Source organism: Chaetodon trifascialis, chromosome 11 (genome assembly GCF_039877785.1).
Source record: "Chaetodon trifascialis isolate fChaTrf1 chromosome 11, fChaTrf1.hap1, whole genome shotgun sequence".
NCBI lineage: Eukaryota > Metazoa > Chordata > Actinopteri > Chaetodontiformes > Chaetodontidae > Chaetodon > Chaetodon trifascialis.
This window is the reverse complement of record NC_092066.1, coordinates 27,631,952-27,656,695: the sequence shown is the minus strand read 5'-3', so window position 1 is coordinate 27,656,695 and position 24,744 is coordinate 27,631,952. Positions and strand designations below refer to the sequence as shown.

Here is a 24,744-nt window from a genome sequence, read left to right as displayed (position 1 = left end):
GATGCAGATCAGTTGTTATGGTGTCCCTGTAGAAGAGACATGAGGTTTCAATTATGTCAACAATGTAGTGCAGAATAGATTAAACATAAATGCAATTGCTGGTTTTGATTTTCATCTGAATAATGACTTACAAGCTGCCAAGACAGTGCTTGTGACTGTATCTGACCCAATCAAATTCTGCAGGTTACAGGGGGTTAAGGGTTATGGTCAAACTTAAAGCTGGTCACAGCAAAGTGTAGTGGCAGTTTAAACATAATGAAAGTCAAGGTTTTAGAACTGAGTCATACTATACCTATAAGAAGAACAAAACCAATATGTATGGATAAATATTCTGTTGATGCAAATTGATACAGCCGTAACATTACCTCTTCCCTTGTTTCAGTTCTTCCACTTGGCATTGCTGTCACTGCACGAAAGTCAACTCTGTCCAGGATGTACTGTGTGAGAAGTGTGAGCGTCCCTGCATGGAATCGATCAGCTCTAAAGAAGATGAATCTCAGCCTGCCACCCTCACTGGTCTGTGTTATATCAATGTGCATCCCACAGCTCCAGTAATCCTTTTTATACTACTTTCTAGTTTTCCCCTGTGACTTAAGAAACTGACATAAAAGCAAGTAAATATATTCATCTGTGGCATTTATACTTGATTTACTACCCATGCCGTCAGATTGGAGAAAGCTTTTAGCAGCAGATCCAACCTCTTTTCTTTGTTTTGGTGTGCTTCTGTCCTTTTTGTGTGTTTCTTTTGTCACTAGTGTCTGTTGGTTGTATGCACGTATGGATGGACAACTGGTGAGATTTATGAAATGCTTTTTACTCCTTTTTAGACAATTCAAACAACTAGTGGCGCTAACCAGGCTGCATTAGATAAACCATTACCACACTTGACCTCCTTGCCGTTAACCTCAAGTCAGACTAACCTAGGCAGGGGCTGGAATGTGTGAAAACACACCAATTCAGACTGCAGACAAGGCTTGTTCACAAAGTAAATATACTCCAATCCCAAGCTTAAATCAAATATTTACGTACGTGCAAAAACAGTTACCCTGCAAAAGGGTCAGCACACCTTAAGCGTGCCCTGACCACCTGACTGGGGTCGACCTATAGGTAAGATAAATGATTGAATGGGGGAAACAAGCTGAACCAAAAATAAGACAAACAAATGAAAAATAAAGAAAAGAAAAACTAGTCCACCCCAAGGGCAATACCCAGCTCTTTGCGAAGTCAAAAGTTTGAACATCTCCACTTTGTGAAGCTCTGCCCAGTAGAAGACTATTAGAAGTGATGTACTGGATGCTGTCTTCTCGGCTTTGTGTCCTGGCATCAATTGGTCTTTCGTTTGCAAGGTTAGCTGCCATATAAAGCATTGTCTGGAATTCACTCCAACTTAATCCTGTTTCTCCTCCAAGGTTCTGCAGTGCTCTCTTGACAATGTGCACAGCAGTTTCTGCTGCCCCATTCCGGTGTGGAGAATCAGCTGGATGAATCTTCCATGTCCATTCCGTGCCACTCTTGGCTGCAGACTCTTCCAGAGTGGCTTTGTCAACATTGGCAAGAAGCTTGTATTATTCTTCTATGACTGATTTTGCTCCTATGAAGTTGGTGCCTGGATCTGACCAGATCTTTTTCGGATGACCTCTTAGTGCTGTAAATCTCTGGTAGGCTAACAGGAAGCTTTCTCTGGACTGTGTGTTTACCAGGTCTGTGCGAATAGCTCTTGAGATCATGCAACAAAATACAACTCCCCAAACCTTCAGTGGCACTCGTTTCTTGACGTCATCTCTAACTTGGATAGTCCAAAAAGGTCAACAGATGTAAACTCAAATGGGGCAGTTGGCTCAGCTCTCTCAGGAGGTAGTGTTCCGGCCACTCAATCGTGGTTCTCTTCATGAGCTTCCCTGGCTAGTAATGTTGCTACCCAGGTTTGGTGTGGTAAAAGAGGGATTGCAAGGTTGTCTTTGTCGAAGATTTGCACACGACCACCACATACTAACAAGCCAGTTTCATGGTCTCTGTATACTGCCAGCCTGTCTGTGTTTGCACTCGAGAATGTGTGTGCATCTGAGTGCGTCTTTTCTTTCTCTTGTTGAGATGCCTTGTGAAAATGACTCTGCCTCCCACTTTGGGTCATTTGTGGTGTGCTGTTTCTTTTCAAGGAACTTCTTTGCAGCTCTCCAAATCCAAGCAACCACCTTGATCAGTCGACCAAGATTGCTAAATTGCTTGACATCAACAAGCTTTAAAACTGCTAATCCTGCTGGTGGTCTTTTCAGTTGCATTTGGGTTTCCGCTTGCTTGTCCCCCATCTTCAGTCCAGGGGGCCCTTGTGTTTTGGACTCTTTCTGGTCTAATGAGTCTTTTATTTTAGCTTTGGCCCTTGTCAGTGTGGCAACAAATGTCTTCCTCTGAAGTTTGCTGACACTTTCCCTTACATCTGGTACCAAATGTCTGGTTGACTTAATTGGCCACTTGTTTATAGGAAGCCTAAGGAGTCCTGGCCCATTTTGCCATTCTGATGCTTCATCCAGGTCTTGAGGACTGGCTCCTGTCAGCAATGTTATGGGAAGCAGGAATTCATCACCAGTCTTGGATTGTTGTTGTGTTTTGGATTTTTCCAACCCTATTTGCAAAGAATGTCTGAAAACCATAGCTTTCTCTCTAACTGTCTGGTTATAGATGAGATGGAACCACTTTACTATTTGGATTTTGCTGTGCTGTTCAAAGTACTTTCTCAGGCATGAGGCAAACACAGCACCACATATCTCCGCTTTGACAGCATCACCCCTGTGGTCTGACGGAGTTAGCTTTGCCTTGGACCCCACTAGTGTGACAACTGGGCCTCGATCAGTGTTTCATCAGAGGTACATTACAGCCCCATAAGCGTGCTTGCTCCCATCGGAGAGTGTTATTGCCCAAGGTTCTCCAGTGAAGCTTGAAGGTGTTATGGCCCTGGTGAAAGTAACCTGCCCAAGTTGCACATACTCTTCAAACAGCTGGATTGCATCTTCTCTAAGGCTGTCAGATAGTGCTGCATCCAAGGTATCTTTGACTGCACAATTTTCACTCTTTGCCTCTTGAAACGCTCTCCGCACGAGGATGGCACCTTTTTGCTTGGCAGGGGTTACCAGGCCTAGTGGGTCAAATAGTCCTGAAACTTGACTCAGTAGCTCCATTCTTGTTAAGGGGTTTGGCATTTGCGGTCTTACTTGATCCAAAAGAAGATTATCACCAAGTCGCATCTTTTTCTTTCTCTTTGAGAAGTTAATGGATACCATGACATGAAGCTTGTCTTCCTCAACGAGGTAGCCTAGACCAAGTGCCTTGTTGTCCTCATCCTGTATTTGATTTGGTAGGATCATTGTTTTAACTTCAGCCTTGGTTGTGTTGACATTTGTCTTCCTCCCACTTTGAGAAACTTTGGAGAAGACCCATGGCTTTAGCAGGAAGCCTCCAGCTTTCAGGATCTGTTCCACATTTGCTATGATGGTTTCCAGCTCATCAAGGTCATTGTGAGATGTGAGGTTGTCGTCAACATAACTATCTTGTTGCAGTACTCTGCCTTCCCCTTTGAGGTGGATGAATGGAGGTAGGCTAGCCGTCTCTCGCATTGCAAGCTGTGTGATGCATCCCGCTGGCTTGTTTCCTATGTTGACTCTTGTGATTACATATTCCTCCAAGCTTTCTTCCTCTGAGTCCCGCCAGAGGAACCTGTGGAGATGCATTTCTCTGTCTTCCAACCACACAGAGTTGTACATTTTTCTAATGTCTCTCAAAGCAGCATTGACTCCCCTCCTGAATCTCAAAAGGACGGCATGGATCTTGTTAAGGATGTCTGGCCCCTTCATCAACAGGTCATTCATGCTGATGCCTCTGAACCTTTGGCTGCTGTTCCACACAAGTCTTACAGGTGTTGTTGTTGAGTGAGGATTTGGAGCTATCAGATGGCTCACAAACCACATTGGTCCTTTCCAACTGGTAATCTGCTCTGGGGATAACTTGATTGCAGCTCCTCTGTCAATCATTTCATGTTTGAGCAGTGTAGGCAGATTTCCATCCTGGTGCTTTGGCCAGTTGCTTATCAGTCCTCAGGAACATTGCTTCAACTGCTCCTCTGTTATTTGGCAATGAAGATGGATCTTCTAGCCATGGGTACTTTGCATGCCAATGTGGTTCCTTACTATGATTGTCACTTGTGATGTAGATGAGTCCTTCTCTTACCACCTCAAGCTCTCTTTTCTCAGCAAGGGTCATTTCCTTTCATCGGGTTGGCAATTTCCACAGCGACAGCCACCACATTTGGGCTCGCATGCTGCACCAATGCTAGTTCCACCATTTCAGAAAATCCTGATTCTTGGTCAATGCAGTCTCAGCCTGACTCTCTGTGATCTTTTTGTTTAATGGGTTATACTCCACAATGCTACTCATAAGCTCTTCATATTTAACAGCTGCTGTCCTCATTGACCTTGCAAAATGTGTCTTCGACATGTGGGCTGGCACACCAACCTTCTTTAACAGTTCAGGATGGGTCCCTGCAACAGTCTTTCCAAGTGGCCCGTCCCACAGCACAAGGTCTCCAACAACTTTGATTCTCTGGGGTGCTAACTGCCCTTCCCTATGTTTAATGAGTAGCTCGATTTCCTGGGGCCTCATAAGCTCGTCAAGAGGTACATCAGGGAAGAATGACTGCAATTGTTCTGGTGTCACCAACTTGTGGACATCAGCAATGTTGTCTAGTCCATAACAAACCACTTGATGTGCTCCAAGGGTGCCCTTGGAGGTGGATACACGAATTTAAGAAGATAGCATCTTGTCTTCACCTTGATTTTCACTGGATTTTACTCATGCAATTCTCCCTAATAACCACTTTTCCTCTTCTCTTTACTCCTTTAATTTCAGTTTTTAACAGAGAGTTGGGTTACAGAGCAGGGCAAACCAAGCAAGGTAAAAAACGAACAAAAATTTTAGCTGTACCCTCAAACATGTACCACCTTGTGATCAATATTACTACTTTGTTTTTTCACACCATTCTAGGCAAATTAAATCGTGGCATCCTCTTTAACTGAAAATATTTGAAGAAATCATACACAGACTACAAACTTTGGCATTACACATGACGCTAATGAACTATAAACTTCAATGGCTTTGTCGCTCCCTACAGCAGCCATGATTTATTGTACGCGTCTCTGAAAACCAAAGGTCCGACATCTCACCGGTTGCCTCTCTGGATCACGTCTGCACCATTTGCTGCATCTTTTGGCTCCACTGCATTCCTGTCGCTTTGGATTTGAGTCTGAGCTCACTCAGGATTCCTCCATGTGCGTCTGATGCTATCTCCTGACTCCATCTGTTTCTGGATGCGCATTCAGGTGAATGCACCCTCCCTCTAATCAGCTTTGGACTTGCGACAGCTGGGCTTCAGACAGCTGTCAATCAGGCTTCTTCATCCTCCAGGATATACTTGAGTATTAAAGATATTTTCTAAGTAATAATTTTTAATTTATTATTCTTATTTTCCAAGTTGACTTTACAGACATGATGTCAGATATTCCTTTTTTGGCAGGGCTGAAATGCAGTGTAAATGTTTTTTGGGGATTAAGTTCATTTTCATGGCAAAGAGGAACTTTGCAGTCGATTGCAATTCATCTGATTACTCTCATAACATTCTTGAGTATATGTAAATTGCCATCATAAAAACTGAGGCAGCAGACTTTGTGAAAATGGATATTTGTGTCATAGCCCTATATCCCCAGCCTGACTAATTGGCAGACCTGCTGCTTTCCGACTTTGTGCCACCCACCACAATGTGTTTCACAGAGATGTGACTGAATGAACTCACCCTGGACTCGAATGTTTCTTCGGACGGTTTTCAACTGCTGAGAGCAGACAGAAGAACAATGGAGAGCAGTAAGAGGAATGGTGGGAGAATAGCAATGCTTGTGGAAAAACAGATGGTGTAACCCAGGGCACATCAATGTAAAGACGCAATGCTGCACTACACATGGAGCTGCAAGCTGTTAGCATTCAGCCATACTACTTCCAGGTGGAGTTCTCCCATGTCATTGCGATAACACTGTATATCCCCCTGTTGGCTGACACTACAGGAGGACGCTAACAATTTAACAATATGGATCATGGACTACATAAACTTCTCTGTGGAAAACTCTGCACCTATCAGGAAGGTACGGTTGTTTGCAAATAATATACCCTGGGTGTTCTGGAACTAAAATCCCTATGAGAAGAAGAGGGGTTTTAGATCGGGGGATAAACATGAGCTGAGGAGGGTGCAGAGGGAGCTGAAAAGGAAGATAAGGAGCGGCAAAAGCAGCTACAGGAGGAAGCTGGAGGAGGAGTCTCAGGAGATCAATGCCAGAGAGGTCTGGAGAGTCAGCAGTTAGACAGACTACACCAGTGAACATCCAGGGTTTGGACATCGAGATCATGGGTGAGCACAAATACCCTTGTGTTCACTACAACCACAAACTGGTATGGAGTAATAACACAGATGTCCTGTATAAGAAGGCCCAAAGTCATCTCCATCTGCTGAGAAGACTGAGGTCTTTTGGAACGTGCGAGACACTGTTAAAGAACATTTAATGATACTGTGATGGCATCTGCAATCTTCTACACAGTGGTCTGCTGGGCCTGTGGGAAATCTGAGAGGGACAGAAAAAGACTGAGGAAACTCTCAAAATCTTGAGAGCTGGCACTGTCCTGGACTGCCATCTGGAAACCATTGAAGAGGTCGGTGGTTTTGCGATGGTTAATACATCAATATGTAGAAGCTCTTTAACCGAGAGGATATTTTTAATGCTAAAATACAATCATTATTGTTATCCTAGAATTTATTGACACAAAACAACTGAAAGCATAATAAAGCACATTATTATTTCTTGATTAATATGTCAAATTATAGTTATTTACTTCCATTCCTGAACAGAAAAATTTGTTTCAGTGTTGAATGTTATGCTTGATTAATTTCTGACTTCTCAGAGAAGCCCAGTGAGCTGGCTCAAATTTAAGCATAAGAAGGTTAATTCAGTTTTAAATTCCTCATTTCTGTTCAAAATCGTAAAATGTTGAGAGCTCACTGAAAATGAAAGAGTCCGCATGAAAGTACTTCATGATGCTGGATGGTCTCTGAGGCAAATAGGGAACAGAAAGTGTTCTCACAGTGTGGTCAAGTATGCTTTGGAGTCAATTGCCAAGACTGGTACTTACAAAATGTGCCAAGGAAGAGGCGGGAAGCAAAGGTTTCCTCAAGATTTTAAGTAGTAGAGACAGAAGGAAGACCACTGCTGATCTCTAGATAGCGCCAAATCACAACAGAAGTTGTCTCAGGACACTTTCCATATAGAGCTGGTATAGAACAAGCTCTTTTATCTACAGAGAACCAACAATTCCCCCATGAGCAAGCACTTGGCGACAGTGGTGAGGAAAAACTTCCTTTTAACAGGCAGAAACCTCGGGCAGAACCAGGCTCTGGGTGGGCGGCCATCTGCCTTGACCGGTTGGGTGAGAGAGGGAGAGCAAGAGAGGGAGAGTGAGACAGACACAGACAGACCGACAGAGAGAGACAGACAGACAGAAATGCAGTCAGAGAGAGAGAGAGAGAGAGAGAGAGAGAGAGACAGAGAGACAGACTTGCAGAAACGGCTCAGATTTGCCAGGGAGCACAAACACTGGACTGTTGATGACTGGAAGAAGGTACTCTGGACGGAAGTTTGAACTCTTCGGTGAGCATCATTGTGTTTATGTCCGTGGAAAAGCTGGAGAATGTTTTGATGCCAGATGCATTGCACCCACAGTGAAACACGGTGGAGATTCCATTATGGTATGTGGTTTCATTTGTGGAAACGGCGTGGGCAAATTAGTGAAGCTGTATCAACGGTATGATGAACAAGACTGTCTACCACATTATCTTAGTGCATCATGGAATCCTTCTGGATTGAATCTGATTGGGCGTGGGTTCATATACCAACAAGACAATGACCCCAAGCATACCTCAAAGCTGTGCAGAGACTATTTGACCAAGAAAAAGGAATCTGGAGTACTGGAACTGATGGACTGGCCAAGTCAAAGTCTGGATTTGAATCCTATTGAACAAATTTGGGATTTAGTAGATTCTAAGATTGATCTCACAAAAGTTTCATCTAAAGCAAGTCTGTGGGAACAGCTAGAAACTATTTGGAACTCAATAATAAAAGAGACTGTCGAAAAGTACATAAATACAATGCCAGCAAGAATGCAAGCTGTTATCAAGGCCAAAGGAGGCCATACAAAATATTAAGTTTTTTGGTTATTATGTGTGAAAAGCCCTTTCAGTTTGTTATTTGCCAAATAAATAACGATAACATTTTAAGTTTTAAACAAGTTTTTGAAAGAAGAATATTTGTTTTCTCGTTTTTATGACAGGTGGTCTACTAAATTTGTTAAGCACCGTATATACATATTATTTATTACATGCATTCCCCCATTCACGCACATATTCATACGACAGCTAAGCCACCTGCTCACAGCGATGGCGCAGCATCAAGGGCAGTTTTGGGGTTCAGTATCTTGACCTCCTCACAGGTGAACGACCACTTTTCCTCCTGAGCCACAGCTGCCATGTTTAATTTAATTTTCATTTTGGGCCCAAGTACGTCCTCAATCATATGTATGTATGTGAAAATGGGCCCCTTTGACTTTGAGATATCTCGGGGGCTTAATGCCTTCACTTGGATTTAAGGCTTTTACTGTTAACACATGAAGGAAGTGTTGAGTTTCATTAACAATAAATTTGAATCAAGGTGGAAGGGCAAAGTAGACTTGATTGATTGGATTTTTTTTTTTTTTTTGGCCACCAAAGCCATAGTCTTTCTGGAGCAAAAATAACTTTACCACAAAGTTAAGGACATAAGGACATGGACTACTACCCATAATGTGAATTCAAAGAATTGATGTTTGTGTGTGTGTGTCTTAATGACTTCTTCTCAGAGTGGCAGTGTAAGAGCTGTACCATGGTAAATGCAGCCAGCAGCATTCTGTGTGAGGTGTGTGAAAGACCGCGTTTGGCTACACGACCTCCAGTGACCCTGTCACACCCACCCATCAACCCCCCGAGACCACCAGCACCAGTACTGGGCATGCCCGGTGACCCAGACAGCCAGGTCAGCAACGGTTTGCTTGTTTGTGTGAGTGTGTGTGTGTGAGCGTGTGTATGTGTGTGTCCATGTATTATTAATGTTATGCAGGCATAAGTGTGTTCACACAGCCACATTGTGGGAACTGGCCTTCCTTATGGGGGCAAAACACAAGTCCCCAAAATATAAATCATTCGGTTTTATGGTGAATATTGTCAAAGGTTAGGTTAAAGTTCTCATATTATGAAAAACTGACCTTTTCTGGGATTTGGGTGTTATTTGGGTCTCTGGTGCTGCCACATGCATACAAATTGTGAAATAAGACCATCCATGCTTTTTTCAGTGAGATAAAGATCTCTGAAAGCACCCTGCCTGCAGCTTCCAAACGAGCCGATTAAATTCGTCACCGACTTCTATGTAAAAAGTTGGCACATTTGCATATTCCCACCCACCAGCGACCAACTCCCTCCCCATCTTCCCTCCTATTGAGGCATAAGTACGGTGTCTCTTCATCCCCCAGATACAGCACTACCTTTACGCAGATCCGCCATTTCTTTATCGAGAGCACCATGTTATGAATCATAATGTGGAGGTGCCACACGCAGTGTTCTGTTGTTGGCTGTGAAGACGAGCACAAATCACTCCACCGGCTGCCAACCATACAGGACAGAAGAGCAGCGTGGATTGAATTGATTTTTTAAGGGAACATCCCAGCTACAGTCAGCAAAAACCACAAAAAACCACTTTGTGACTAACTGTTTCTCCTGTTTCTGGAGAGGCGTGATTGGGAGGAATGCCCCCCCGATCTGAACCCGAGTGGTTGTTTGTTATTGGAATTCTGTGCCAGTCATGGGCTGTCCGTAATGAACACCATGTTCGTACACAAGGACGTTCATAAGTGTACCAGAACGCCCTAGGTTGAAGGTCAATGATTGATTTCGTTATTGTATCATCTGACCTGAGGCCGCTTGTTTTGGACACTCGGGTGAAGAGAGGGGCAGAGCTGTCAACTGATCACCATCTGGTGGCGAGTTGTGTCCGAGGGTGGGGGAAGATTTTAGACAGACCTGATAAACCCAAGCGTGTGGTGCGGGTGAACTGGGAACGTCTGGAGGAGGCCCCTGTCTGAGAGATCTTCAACTCATACCTCCAGCGGAGCTTTTCTGGCATCCCTGTGGAGGTTGGGGGCATCAAACTTGAGTGGACGATGTTCAAAGCTTCCATTGCTGAAGGTGCGGCGGAGAGCTGTGATCTAAAGGTCTTGGGTGTCTCAAGGGGCGGTAAACCCTCAAACACTGTGGTGGACACTGGTGGTCAGGTAAGCTGTCTGACTGAAGAAGGAGTCTTTCCGGAACATGATATCTCAGATGACTCTAGAGGCAGTTGCAAGGTATCGACAGACCCGATGGGCAGCAGCTTGGAGGGAGGAGTTTGGAGCAGCCATGGAGAAGGACTTTCGGTCGTCATCAAGGTTTTTCTGGAAAACCGTCCGGAACCTCAGGAGGGGGAAACAGGGAACCATCCAAGCTGTATACAGTAAGGATGGGACACTGTTGACCTAAATGGAGGAGGTAGTCGGGCAGTGGAAGGAGCACTTTGAGGAACTCCTGCATCAGATCGATACGCCCTCTATTGTAGAGGCAGAGCTGGAAGCTGATGGGGGATCATCATCAATTACCCTGGTGAGGTAACTACTGAGGTAGTTAAACATGTCCAGAAATGCTGAAGACTCTGGGTGTTGAGGGGCTGTCTTGGATGACACGTCTCTTCAACATTGCGTAGAAGTCTGGGGCAGTGTCTAAAGAATGGCAAACTGGGGTGGTTGTTGTTTGAAAAAGGGGACCAGAGAGTGTGTGCCAATTACAGGGGTATCACACCACTCAGCCTCCTCGATAAAGTCTACTCCAAGGTGTTTGGAAAGGAGAGTTCGGCCGATAGTCGAACCTCAGAGTGAAGAGGAACAATGCGGAGTCCGTCCTGGCCGTGGAACAACAGACCAGCTCTTTACTCTCGTAAGGATCCTGGAGGGGGCCTGGGAGTATGCCCATCCGGTCTACATGTGTTTTGTGGACTTGGAGAAGGCATATGACCAGGTCCCCCAGGAGATATTGTGGGAGGTGCTGTGGGAATATGGGGTGAGGGGGTCATTTCTCAGGGCCATCCAATCTTTATATGCCCAAAGCAAGAGCTGTGTTCGTGTACTCAGCAGTAAGTCGGACTTGTTTCCAGTGGGGGTTGGCCTCTGTCAGGGCTGTGCTCTATCACCAATCCTGTTCGTGATATTCATGGTAGGATATCAAGGCTTAGTTGGGGGGAGGAGGGTCTGCAGTTCGGTGTGCTGAGGGTCTAATCACTGCTTTTTGCAGATGATGTGGTCCTGTTGGCATCATCGGTCTGTGACCTCCAGCACCACTGGATCGGTTCGCAGCCAAGTGTGAAGCAGCTGGGATGAGGATCAGCACCTCTAAATCTGAGGCCATGGTTCTCAGCAGGAAACCGATGGATTGCCTACTCCGGGTAGGGAATGAGTCCTTGCCACAAGTGAAGGAGTTCAAGTACCTCGGGGTCTTGTTCACGAGTGAGGGGACAATGGAACGTGAGATTGGTCGGAGAATTGGAGCAGCGGGGGCGGTATTGTGTTCGCTCTACCGCACCTTTGTGACAAAAAGAGAGCTCAGACAGAAGGCAAAGCTCTCGATCTACTGGTCAGTCTTCATTCCGACTCTCACCTATGGTCATGAGGGCTCGATCATGACCGAAAGAATTAGATCGCGGGTACAAGTGGCCGAAATGGGTTTCCTCAGGAGGGTGGCTGGCGTCTCCCTTTGAGATAGGGTGAGAAGCTCAGTCATCTGTGAGGGACTCGGAGTAGAGCCGCTGCTCCTTTGCATTGAAAGTAGCCAGTTGAGGTGGTTCGGGCATCTGGTAAGGATGCCCCTTGGGCGCCTCCCCAGGGAGGTGTTCCAGGCACGTCCACGGGGAAGACCCAGGACTAGGTGGAGAGATTATATCTCCACACTGACCTGGGAACGCCTCGGGATCCCCCAGTCAGAGCTGGTTAATGTGGCCCGGGAAAGGGAAGTTTGTGGTCCCCTGCTGAAGCTGTTGCCCCCGCGACCTGACCCCGGATAAGCGGTTGAAGATGAGTGATGAGTGAGTGAGTGTTTCTCCACCCTCAGTCAGTAAGAGGCAGGATTAGCTGGGAGACTTTTTCCAAGGGAGGGGTCACTTCCAGCTTTGGAGTACCTGAAGAGGAGGGACATGTAAGTATACAAATAATTAACTGTGTTTCTTTTGTAGATAAGTGCTAACTCTTGCATGTTGTAGCGTGTGTTTTGCCATATAGCACAAGCTAATGCTAACTGCTAGCTTCTAATTAGCAATCAGCATGGTCTCCACATGTTAACCTAGCCACCCAGTTGGTCAAGCGGGTCTAATCTTCGGGAATTTGTGAAAGTAATGCATTTGGAAATATTTTCTAAACCAGAATATGTTAGCATAGCCCAGGGCAAAACGAGTGTATGATTGAGATTGCTACATCACAGTGCAATTTATACTCCAACTGATTCTGTACAATGAGCTTCTTCTCTTGGAGTTTATTTATGACTGATTGTTTACACTGTATGTAGCTGTTGGCACAGCTATACATGTAAGATAAAGTTAATGTCACTCCTCTCTTTTTATTTAGGCCAGTGCATCATTACCGGTGCCTGCTGTTGAACAAGTGCAACAGTGCGCTTTTGCATCCTTTAGTGAATTTATACTGTAACAGTGCTGTCATGTTTTACTCCTAAGTACACCCTGTTATCATAAAAATATACTTTTGTTACAGCTGTCCAGGCTACTGTGTCCTGCAGGACTATTCTAAGGTAATGCATTGCAGCCAGAATGCTGATAGAGGACAAGCCACCACATCATCAGGGGATCTTCTTTTCAAACTGAGCTTTCTAAAGTCCATGAAGGGAGAGTGCAGAGCCACATTTGTAAGTGTAAGTGTAACCCGGGACCTTCTAGCTGCAAGGTGACAGTGTTACCACTGTCCACCGTGCCACCCTTGTCACTACATGTCAAGATTCAATTGGGGGGGGATGAAGCCTCCGTGTCTTCCCTGGGTGTCAGGAAACTCCCAATGTATGTGAAGTACTACACATGATGGGATGACTACACTTATCTTCCACCCAAGGAAGCCCCAGCACCAGCTCACAAAACTCCCATAAATATAAACTAAATACCTGTAATGACTGAGAAAAATGAACAGTATGTTACATCTGTATTCACATTTTTCTAATTTGGATTCAGTAATCCTTCACTTGTACTGTATTTTCATGTAAAAATGTTCATGACTGCATGTGAATTAATGTGTAATATACAGTATTTGCTTAGGAAAAACTTGGTTATATGTTCAAGAAAAAATATGATCTGATTTTGTGGCATTGGCTGACTGTATTTAGTATATTATGGTGTATGAACAGTGAAGTTAAGCAGGTTATTATAGATAAAACTCTGGATGGTTGATCATGTATGGAGGCCTTTCATCTCGCTGCTGCAGCCATCTTGTAACCTATTATGCATAACATAAGGTAAGTATCTGCAGTGACATGTTATCCGCAATCATCCACTGTAATCATAAGTGAAGGTAAAGATACTGTGACCTGTGGCACCTACTGGCAGCATATGTTCTCAGGCTTTGACTGCACTGTTGCACACTTTTCACATGTGCACTGATACAAACAATTAAAAAAATTGACAATTCATGCATGTATAAAGCTAAAGAAATAAGAAACCCTGCATACCAGTATTTGCAACCAATAATAGCACCCACATTTTATAGTTGAATGTGCGTTCTCTCCCAAGCTACTTTTTCTCAGGCTGGGGTGAATGGCCAGTAGTGCTGGTCAACAGTGTCGTCTGTGTACGCTCTGCCCATTCATGTGTAAATGTTAAGCGCTGAGACTAACAACACAGTTAGACTGGTCAATGTCTCAGCAACCCAGTGGTCAAATGTGATGATGGACACCTCTATTGACCAGTCAGAGTCAAGCGATTTGAGGGGCAGCACCCAAGTTCACAATAGAAACACCTATGGCGATCCAGAAGGAAGTAACCCTAGAGACAGTTTATCGCATGAAGAGCACTTCCTCCACTCTCGAAACCCCCTCCTCTTTATGTAAAAAGCCAGGACCTTCGGACTCTCTGCTTTCATATGATACCAGGCTTTTGTGGTTTGCATGACATGGTGAAATCAGCAGAGCTAACTCTGAGGTTCAGAAGGAGCCTCCCCTCGTTCTTCAAGATCCGATTCAGGTTCGAACATGTACGGTTGAACTACAGAAACACTAGGTCTGTTCATTGCTGCCATGTCCACTACTTTCACACGGGTTGTGCTACGTTAGAGTCTAAGCTCTCCCTGTTACCACGGTAACACTTTATGGGTGGGGCAGCAGCAGCTCATTTGCATTTAAAGCTACAGGTACCAGAAATAGCGCATTCTGAAAGGGACTGAAACAGAGGGAAATAGAGGGAGGCAAGAATCTTTTCCTAAAAGCTATTTCCAGCAAACAGCTTCAAAAACATGTTTTGTGGAAATCATAAACCAATGTAACATATTGAAAAAGCTTTATAATATGTGACCTTTAAGACTATGGTTCGGGTGATGATTTGGGTTTGGCAAATAGTGTTGTGGTTAAGGCAAGTCTCCAGGAATTTAATGTAAGTCTCTGTAATGTCCCCAAAGTGACAGAAACAGTTTTGATACTTGATGCCTGTGTTCTGAAATTCTCACATACTACAAGCATACTCCTTAAGGCCGAACAGAATGTTACAGTGGTGGAACAAGAGCCTGTCTTCCAAAGCCACATCATCATCATCCCCCTTTGGATATGTTTTGTTTCTTTATGTAGCCGAGTGGAATAGACATATAAATTTTGTCCAAGTTGCCCACTAGATGGCACCGTGCCCTTTCGGGTGTCTCCTGGTTGCTATAGCAATTACGCGCGAGAAAGCAGGAAGTGGAGAGTTTTCCCATTCCGAGTTGCCCAAAATGGTCTCCTGTCAGCGCGTCGCAAAAGACGTTTTCAACAGCGTGTGTGTTGAGTACCTCGCCGAGACGGTACTGGTCCTGCAGAGTTAACAAGTTCTGAAAGTCATGTGAGTCCACTTCACGGAGATATATTTTGTTATTATAAGGAACTTTCGTGCATGTATAGTGTGCTGAAAATGACGTTTATTTTTATTGCACAGTTTGTGGGGTGTGTGGGCTTGATGGCTGTCGCCATAAACACACCTACGTTGGCACAGAGTTGTGGTGAGTGTAATTTTGAAATGTACTGCACCATTTTGAGTAATATTAATGCGCCAGGTATTTGACTCTGTATTTGCAATTGATTGTGTTCTTGTTTTTTTTATTTTCTGTTAACAGAGTTGTGAGCTGCCGCTGCAGTTGTTTATATGCTTACTTATTCTTGTGAAAACAGTTAAAATTAGCATTCGTCAGTCATATTAGGATTGGTCTACATACTCCAAATTCATTTAACACTGCTCCGTTATTTTGAGAGTAGTAGAGAATAAAGATCCCTGTATATAATATTGTGTCTGGTGTTGTTTTCACACTGTCACCAGGCTACATTTACATCAGAATAAATTAATTAGGCTTTTTAAAACACCAATTAACAGAAAAAGAATCTTATATGTTATGCTGTAAACAAATTTATCTAAACTAACCACAAATGTAATACACAGAATACCTGCATACACTGCTGAAAGGTAAATTCAAGAATGTCATAATGTTTTGTTTTGAAGAAGAAGAAGAAGCAGAAGACAAAATCCCTTTATTAGTCACAATTACATACACAACATGTGGAGTTAGGGGGGGAAACTGCACACGCCATGCGTTTGTGAAATTCTGTCTCTGCTTTTAAGCCATCCTGGTCGTCCTTCCTCCGTGGTAGACCAGGAGTGGTGGGCTGCCAGCCGACTGGCGTCCAGTTCCTTCGTTGTCACCACTGGTCAGGTGGTGATCTTCTTGAATGTTTTTAGTGGGGGTATTTATATATGTATATATATATATATATATATATATATATATATATATATATATATATATATATATATATATATATATATATATATATATATATATGTATATATATATATATATATGTATATATATATATATATATATATATATATATATGTATGTATGTATGTATATATACATATATATATATATATATATATATAAAATATATATATATATTTTATATTTTATGGAGGATACCCCAGGTTAGCACGGGGAGAACATGCAAACTCCACACAGAAAGGCTCCTTTCCTCACTGAAGGCATGGTGGAAGACACGTCACCAGCGCCCACAGCGGGATTCGAACCCGGACCTTCTGTGAGGTGACAGGTGTTACCACCTGTTCCACTGTCCCGCTGTGCCACACGGTGGGATGATTGAATTACATTTTGTCTAAGCTAAGAATATTTTTTCCAGTTACAGCTGATTGCATTGTTGTCACAGTCATCTTCCAATCAGAATTAGAATAAAAATCACAATTGGCTTTATTGGCCATATGTGTGCACATACAAGGAATTTGACTTTAAACGTTGCACTCATTGTACTTGCTTCAGAAGAATAGACATGCAACTCAATGAGGACAAGTAGTGCAGTAAGTAAAAAATATAAAATAAATATAAAACAATATATACAGTAAAATTTACAATGGGCAGGTATTTATATTGACCATGACAGTGAATGATTAATTTATTAATGGATTATAAATGGCCATCAGTGGGTGTTTTGGTGTCTGAGGGTTAGTGACACTGTATGACACCTAATTGTTCATCAAGGTGATGGCTTGTGGGAACTGCTCCTGTGTATCTGGTTGTTTTGGCCTCCATAAGATCAATCATGAGATATATAAGAATATAAATATTATATAGAATAATTATGTAAATATTAGAGAAGTAAATGCCTTCGCTTATTTGAAGAGTCAAACTGATTTTAAAACTAGCTGAGACAAAAGCCACACATTGTCGAATTGGTTAAAGGCACAATGAAGGATCAGGGGAAAGAAGGGAAAGAGGGATACCATCCCAGCTGCTTCACACTTGGCTGCAAACCACCCCAGCTCATGCTGAAGGTCCTGGCTCGAGGTAGCCAACAAGACAACATCATCCGCGAAAAGCAGAGACGAAATCTGCCGGCCCCCGTACCGAAACCCCTCCGGCCCCTGGCTGCACCTAGAAATCCTGTCCATAAAAATGATGAACAGAACCAGTGACAAAGGGCAGCCCTGCCGGAGTCCAACATGCACTGGGAACAGGTCCGACTTACTGCCGGCAATGCAGACCAAGCTCCTGCTCCGGTTGTACAGGGACTGTACAGCCCTCAACAGAGGGCCTCCAACCCCATACTCCCGGAGCACCTCCCACATAATGACGCGAGGGCCACGGTCGAATGCCTTCTCCAAGTCCACGAAGCACATGTGAACTGGTTGGGCAAACTCCCATGAACCCTCAAGCACCCTGTGGAGGGTATAGAGCTGGTCCAGTGTTCCACGGCCAGGATGAAAACCGCATTGTTCCTCTTGAATCTGGGGTTCAACTATCGGCCGGATTCTCCTCTCCAGTACCCTGGAATAGACTTTCCCAGGGAGGCTGAGGAGTGTGATCCCCCGATAGTTGGAACACACCCTCCGGTCCCCCTTATTAAAAAGAGGGACCACCAACCCAGTCTGCCAGTCCAGAGGCACTGTCCCCGTCTGCCATGCGATGCAGACGGGGACAGTCCTACAACATCCAGAGACTTGAGGTACTCAGGGCGGATCTCATCCACCCCCGGCGCTTTGCCACCGAGGAGCTTGCGAACTGCCTCAGTGACTTCAGCCCCGGTGATGAATGAATCGACCTCCAAGTCCCCAGTCTCTGCTTCCTCTACAGAAGACATGACAGAGGGATTGAGGAGATCCTCGAAGTATTCCTTCCACCGCCTGACAATATCCCCAGTCGAGGTCAACAGCTCCCCACCTCCACTGTAAACAGTGTTGACAGAAAGCTGCTTCCCCCTCCTGAGGCGCCGAACGGTTTGCCAGAATTTCCTCGAGGCCAACCGGTAGTCCTCCTCCATGGTCTCCCCGAACTCCTCCCAGACCCGAGTTTTTGCTTCTACAACCACCCGAGCTGCCGCACGCTTGGCCTGCCGGTACCCATCAGCTGCCTCAGGAGTCCTATGAGCCAACCAGGACTCCTTCAGCTTGACAGCATCCCTTACTTCCGGTGTCCACCACCGGGTTCGGGGGTTGCCGCCACGACAGGCACTGCCGACTTTACGGCCACAGCTATGGACGGCTGCATCAACAATGGAAGTGGAGAACATGGTCCATTCGGACTCAATGTCTCCAACCTCCCTCGGGATCTGGTTGAAGCTCTCCCGGAGGTGGGAGTTGAAAACTTCCCTGACAGCGGGTTCCGCCAGACGTTCCCAACAGACCCTCACGGTACGTTTGGGTCTGCCAAGTCTGTCCCGCTTCTTCCCCTGCCAGCGAATCCAACTCACCACCAGGTGGTGATCAGTTGACAGCTCAGCCCCTCTCTTTACCCGAGTGTCCAAGACATACCGCCGAAGGTCAGATGATATGACTACAAAGTCGATCATTGACCTCCGGCCTAGGATGTCCTGGTGCCACGTGCACTGATGGACACCCTTATGCTTGAACATGGTGTTCGTTATGGACAAACTGTGACTAGCACAGAAATCCAATAACAGAACACCACTCGGATTCAGATCGGGGAGGCCGTTCCTCCCAATCACACCCCTCCAGGTGTCACTGTCGCTGCCCACGTGAGCATTGAAGTCTCCCAGCAGAACAATGGAGTCCCCGGTTGGAGCACTTCCCAGTACCCCTCCCAGGGACTCCAAGAAGGCCGGGTACTCTACGCTACTGTTCGGCCCGTAGGCCGAAACAACAGTGAGAGACCTATCCCCAACCCGAAGGCGCAGGGAAGTGACCCTCTCGCTCAGCGGGGAGAACTCCAACACATGGCGGCTGAGCTGGGGGGCTATAAGCAAGCCCACACCAACTCGCCGCCTCTCACCGCAGGCAACTCCAGAGTAGAAGAGAGTCCAGCCTCTCTCAAGGAGTTGGGTTCCAGAGCCCAGACTGTGCGTGGAGGTGAGCCCGACTATCTCTAGCCAGTACCGCTCAACCTCCCGCACTAGCTCAGGCTCTTTCCCCCACAGTGAGGTGACATTCCATGTCCCCATAGCCATAGTCGTTGTCCAGGGTTTGGGTCGTCGGGGCCCCCGCCCACGACTGCTACCCATATCACATAGCACCGGCCCCTTCTGATCCTTCCTGCGGGTGGTGGGCCTACAGGAAGGCGGGCCCACGTCATGTAAACTTCTTTAAACTGACATCATCGAAAATTTAAAAAAAAAGTTACTTTGGTGTGTTCCCTGTTTATTCCTACTTAAAGAATCATCAGTGGACTTATGAAAGGCTTTTGAGAGTCAGGAAACTTATCCTGTATTTAGCCTGTAAAATTATTTAAACACACTTTTAAATCCTCATAAAAAAACAACAACTTTGTATTCTGTAGGCACAGAACACACACACACACACACACACACACAATTCTAATTTGTATTTGTATAGCTTGCAGCATTTACATTTACATTTTAACACCTCACGATCACAGTGGCTGAGAGAACTTCCACGGCAATTTACAGTGACAATAATTGACAGAAATGCTACTTTTCATGCAGTGTTTTGTGAAGAACTCAGTTCCACCGATGTAGACGTGTACAGTGAAGTTTGTTCTGGCAATTTTGTTTAAAAAGCACAAAGCCATTTGTTGTCTTTCTAAGATTTTATTCAGACGCCTGCAGATTGACTCCCTCCTTGTTGTCCTTGCTGAGCCCAGAGCAGGGGAAGTTGTTAGTTTATATACAATACATTATCTTGTAGACAGGATGACTTTGTTCTACCATCAGAACAATGTCAGCACAGTAGGCAGGTCATAATGTGTTGTACAATAAGGACAGAATGTTCATTTAATCAGTAGATTATAACATATGTGGTGTCATGGTCAGCAGGTTATGATGCACGCACACGCCTAATCATCTGACATGGTTATTCATTTGGCTTTATGACAGTGAATGCTTATGATTGAGTAGAAGAGAAGATGAATAATAACAATTCCCATTTCAAGTTTTAATCTTGACAACAAATAGGAAGAGGGTCGGAGGCTGGTGGCAATTGTCTAAATTTCTGCAATTTTATATTCAGTACAGCTGTAAATAAGCGACTGAAGTGGCATATCAGCGTGTTCAGAATTTCATTTGCCATTCAAAGTGTCAGTCATCTTTGAAATCAGCTGTGATTGGCTTGATCTTCACACATGTCTGAGAAGAGAAGGAGCACCTTTCATCTCAGACTGTTATTGGTTTCTCTGGTTGCTTAGCTTCATGTGCCAGATCACGATTGGTCAAGTGAGGTGTCACTTGAAGCCTGAGAGTAACAGGAGACAAGATGCTGCCCTTCTGCATACATTTCCAGAAGTTGTAACTGGGAAAACACTGGAGATGAGCACATCGTCTGCTAATTGGAAAGGAGAAAACTTCTTTCTGTGGATTACTATCTTGGTTTCGACTAAATATCTTTACTGCAGTAGATCGTGTAGACCTTTGTGGATGTTAACAGACCTTTTTGTCTAAATGTTATCAATCTGTTTATCAGTGATCCACAGATTGATAACAGATCAATTTTAGACACGGTTGTTTGTCTGATGTTGGCGTGTATTGTGCCTCCACATCTTGATGTGTCTTGTGTCAATTGATTCAAAGGAATTTAAGCTTTCTCATGCTGTACAGTTTGAGTATAAACATGAACATGTTTGAGTCCATAAACAGGAAGAAAAATGAACAACAAGAAATGTTTGGATGGTGGACGATTGGAATGTCAAGAGGTTTGGCTGATGGTGCGACTGTGTATTGTTGTATTAATATAGAGATGGGCGGAGGTGAGGTGGCTGAAGAAAATGGGACAGGATGATAGAAGTGAGAGAACAGAGAAGGGTGCTGGGATGGAGGAATGAATGTGCTCATTTTGTTTGAAGTTTTAGGAAAACTGAGGGCAAATCACAGTTCTGAAACAAAGACTGACAATGTCAGAGTTATCAGAGGCTGAGAGCTGAGAGAATCTGGTAATTTGGATTGCTGAGCCCAACCAAGTGCGCTGGGTGTTGGGAGATGGAGAGGACTTTGGAGAGGAGTTTGCTGATCTTCAAACAGATTGCTGTCTGAAAGATTAAGAATGAACTTCTGGTCCATGGTATGATGTGAGCAATTTGCTGTAATACTTGTTCGTCATGTGTTGTGCAAAGATTGAGTTGCAGGGGAAATAAAGGAATCAATGAGTTTAAATACTTTTATGTGGAAATGGGATGTGTTTGATGCATGGTCTTGTTCTCGAACCTAGTCATGAAACTTGAAGTAGTTCTGCTTCAGGTCTGAGAAGATGTCTCTCCAGCAACAGAAACCAGCAGCATTACCATCCATACTGGTAACTCAATTAAAACATGAATTAGAAACACATAAGACACATTTAACTAAAGACAAACTCAAGTGTGACTGAATGAACTATGAACTAATGAACTAAATGTGCTTATGCGTGCTTGTTTGTTCTTGGTGAAAGCCAGATTTGAACCTTGCCTACTGTCTTTGTTGTCATTTATCTTAGCTCTTAGCTCTGGTATTTGTGGCGCCCCCAATGGGTTAGGCTCAAAATGCTTTGGCATGTGGCCAAACATGGACTGAAGCTATCTATCAAGATTGTATGTCATTGTTGCAGGGTAATCAGGTCATTAAACCTCTGGGTTTGATGTTTGCATTCGTTAATATAAAAAGGGGCACCAATCTTCCACAGCTCAGAAGGCTTTTATTTACTCTTTTCTTTTAATGCTGATCAGAGAATTGTTGGTTCTCTGTAGATAAAAGAGCTTGGTCTGTACCAGCTCTATATGGAAAGTGTCCTGAGACAACTTCTGTTGTGATTTGGCGCTATACAAATAAAATAAAATTGAAAATTGAAAAATTTAATAATAATTAATGAATTAATGGTAGATCAAGCTCATCATCATACAGTGATCGTCTATTTCCAGTTCAAAAGGACACTATCTGACTTATGTGAAAAATATTATTTATTTGACACAATAATGAGAATGGATATGAATAATGAATGATATGACAAATAATATGTAACACAAACAACTGGATGAAGAAGTTATAGCAAAATAATAAAAGGAAGGAGTTAAGCAATAGTGAGAAGCAGTTTGAAGAAAAATGAGGATGCAAATGTAGTGTTAATTTCTTGAATGAATGACTAAGAGTCTAATGAAAATTGAGATTGTTATATCCTACAACACCAACTCTTCAATGCTGAAAATGCCCCCCCCCCCCCCCCCACAATGGCCTATCCTGAACGGACACAAAGGCAGGGGCCCAGGCTGTCCCTCGTGGCTCCGATCTGTGCTGCAGTCCAGCAGGGGGAACCAGTCGAACCGCGGTGGAGAGTCAGTGCTGCGAAGAGATGCTTCAGGGGTTGTGTTACGATGGCGAGTGGGAAGAAAAGGAGGGCACATGCTGATGCAGGCTAAATTATCCCCATGTGGTAGTTGGTAGTATTGTGCAGAAACCAGGACTATTTATAGGGTGAGTTGAAGTAAAAAATACACAAAGGCAAAAAATGTCTTCAAAAAATAAAAAAAAGATAAGAAAAGAAAAATAAAGGATTAAATAATGGCTCAAGAAAACTACATAAACAATGAAAAACAGAACTAAGCCTCAAACCAAAGCATAGGCTAAGCCCTTTGAGGGGCCCTATGCTCTAGGCCAGCAGTCCTGATCCTAGCAACTGACTGGAGTTCGGCAAAGCGAGCCCACACCCATGGGCGCTGGCCACCTATATTCTCTAATTCCCTGCTACAGAGACAAATTCATTTTCAGTTTACACACCAATACATCATAGGTCCCATTCAATATAACCATACTAACCTTATCAAAACATGTAACAAAACATAATACATTGCAATGGCCCAATGATCCGTTAAAGGCATAAAAGAATACATATATACACTAATCAATTTGGACCCCCCTCCTCTCAACCATACTGCCACCCCTCTCCATAAATGAGGATGGACTCCTCCGCCTCAGTTTCAGGCTGGGACTGAACCGGAACTATTAGGTGTAGGAGAAGACAAGCAAATGGGGTAAGCGTTAACATGCAAGTACCTCATTAAACGTGCTAAACTCTAAAATGTCTCCGCTTCCTTCTTTAATGTTTTGAATGATTTATAATATGTGTTAATGGTTACGTGTTATGCACCAATAGGCAGGCAAAAAGACAACCAATGAGCAAAAATTGAAGTCACAAAAACTAAAGAAAAACTAAAATGCAGAAGAAATGGCGTGAGTAAAGAACAAGTAAAGAGTGCGTCTAGAACAAAGAAGTAACAAAGAAGTCAAACAAAGAAGCAGTTGGTGTCTGTGACGAACAGACCTTTGTGCAGAATGATTTACAGGGGAACGCTGTGATTTCATCCTATAGAGAGAAAACATTAACTAATGGCTGCGTGGGATTGACTCATCTGCTTCTCACCATGGTCAATCAATTTTCATCACATTTCAAAATTGTTCACAACATGTTTGTTGACACATGCAATGCACATACATGCATCAGACACATTTTGTTGATTATTGACAACATTCTTCAATACTAAGGAATACTAAGTGATTGATAATTTTTTAATTCCATATCTGCATTGCACCTATGGGAAACATTGAAAGTTGTAATACAAGGAGAGATTAAATCCTATTCTGCACAAAAAAACGAGACTGAAAAAACAAAAGAAGGAACATCTCATGAAAAATATAGCCGAGCTTGATAGACGGCTGGCAGTGGCCCCCAAGCTAGAAACACAGGAAAAGCATTGATACCATACAAATTGTGAGTTAAGTGCTGTAGGAACATCCAAAGTTGAATCAAACATATAGATTGCATTATCCTGGTGTGATAGAAAGGAAAGCACACAGACACACAAAACAATTTGATACAGGAATGTCTGATTTACAACCTGTCAGTGCTGTCTGATAATTGGCCAGTTACCAGGACGTGGACAGGCCAACCACTGTCCAGATCTTGTCCTTGGAATGTGATAAGCAACCTGTGTGTGAGTGTTGTTTTGGGCGTGTATCCAATGCAACAGAGCTTACTGACAGAAAAGAAAAGTGTCATCTGCCTCCTGTTATCCAAACTGGCTTTCACCAGTCCTGCTATCTTACAGTTCTGAACAGTACATGGACATACATTAGGTTACACAAGTGCAGTAGAAAAGTACAGAATAAGAACACATGATGTCTCTAGACAAAGCCAATTATAACACAGGAATGTCTGATTTACAACTTGTCAATGTTATCTGATTCTTGTGGTCTCCTGGGGCCTGGTGATTGTCCATTCCCATGGTTTTAACGCCTTCACCTGATGTGGAGCTGTAAAGAAAGAATTAGGATCTCCATGAGAACAGTTTAAGTGATAGGTAACCCTTTGAAGTTGAAATGTCTCT

The 24,744-nt window shown here is 43.9% G+C and overlaps 1 protein-coding gene across 1 annotated transcript in view; it reads left to right on the top strand.

The window, feature by feature from the left end:
• rnf31 (ring finger protein 31) overlaps positions 1 to 24,744 on the top strand; it is a 150,507-nt gene that overhangs the window by 50,330 nt on the left and 75,433 nt on the right. Inside the window, exons 8-9 of the mRNA XM_070974644.1 lie at positions 383 to 516; positions 8,977 to 9,149. Coding sequence (XP_070830745.1) covers positions 383 to 516; positions 8,977 to 9,149 — 307 coding nt within the window. The remainder of the gene's footprint in view (positions 1 to 382; positions 517 to 8,976; positions 9,150 to 24,744) is intronic.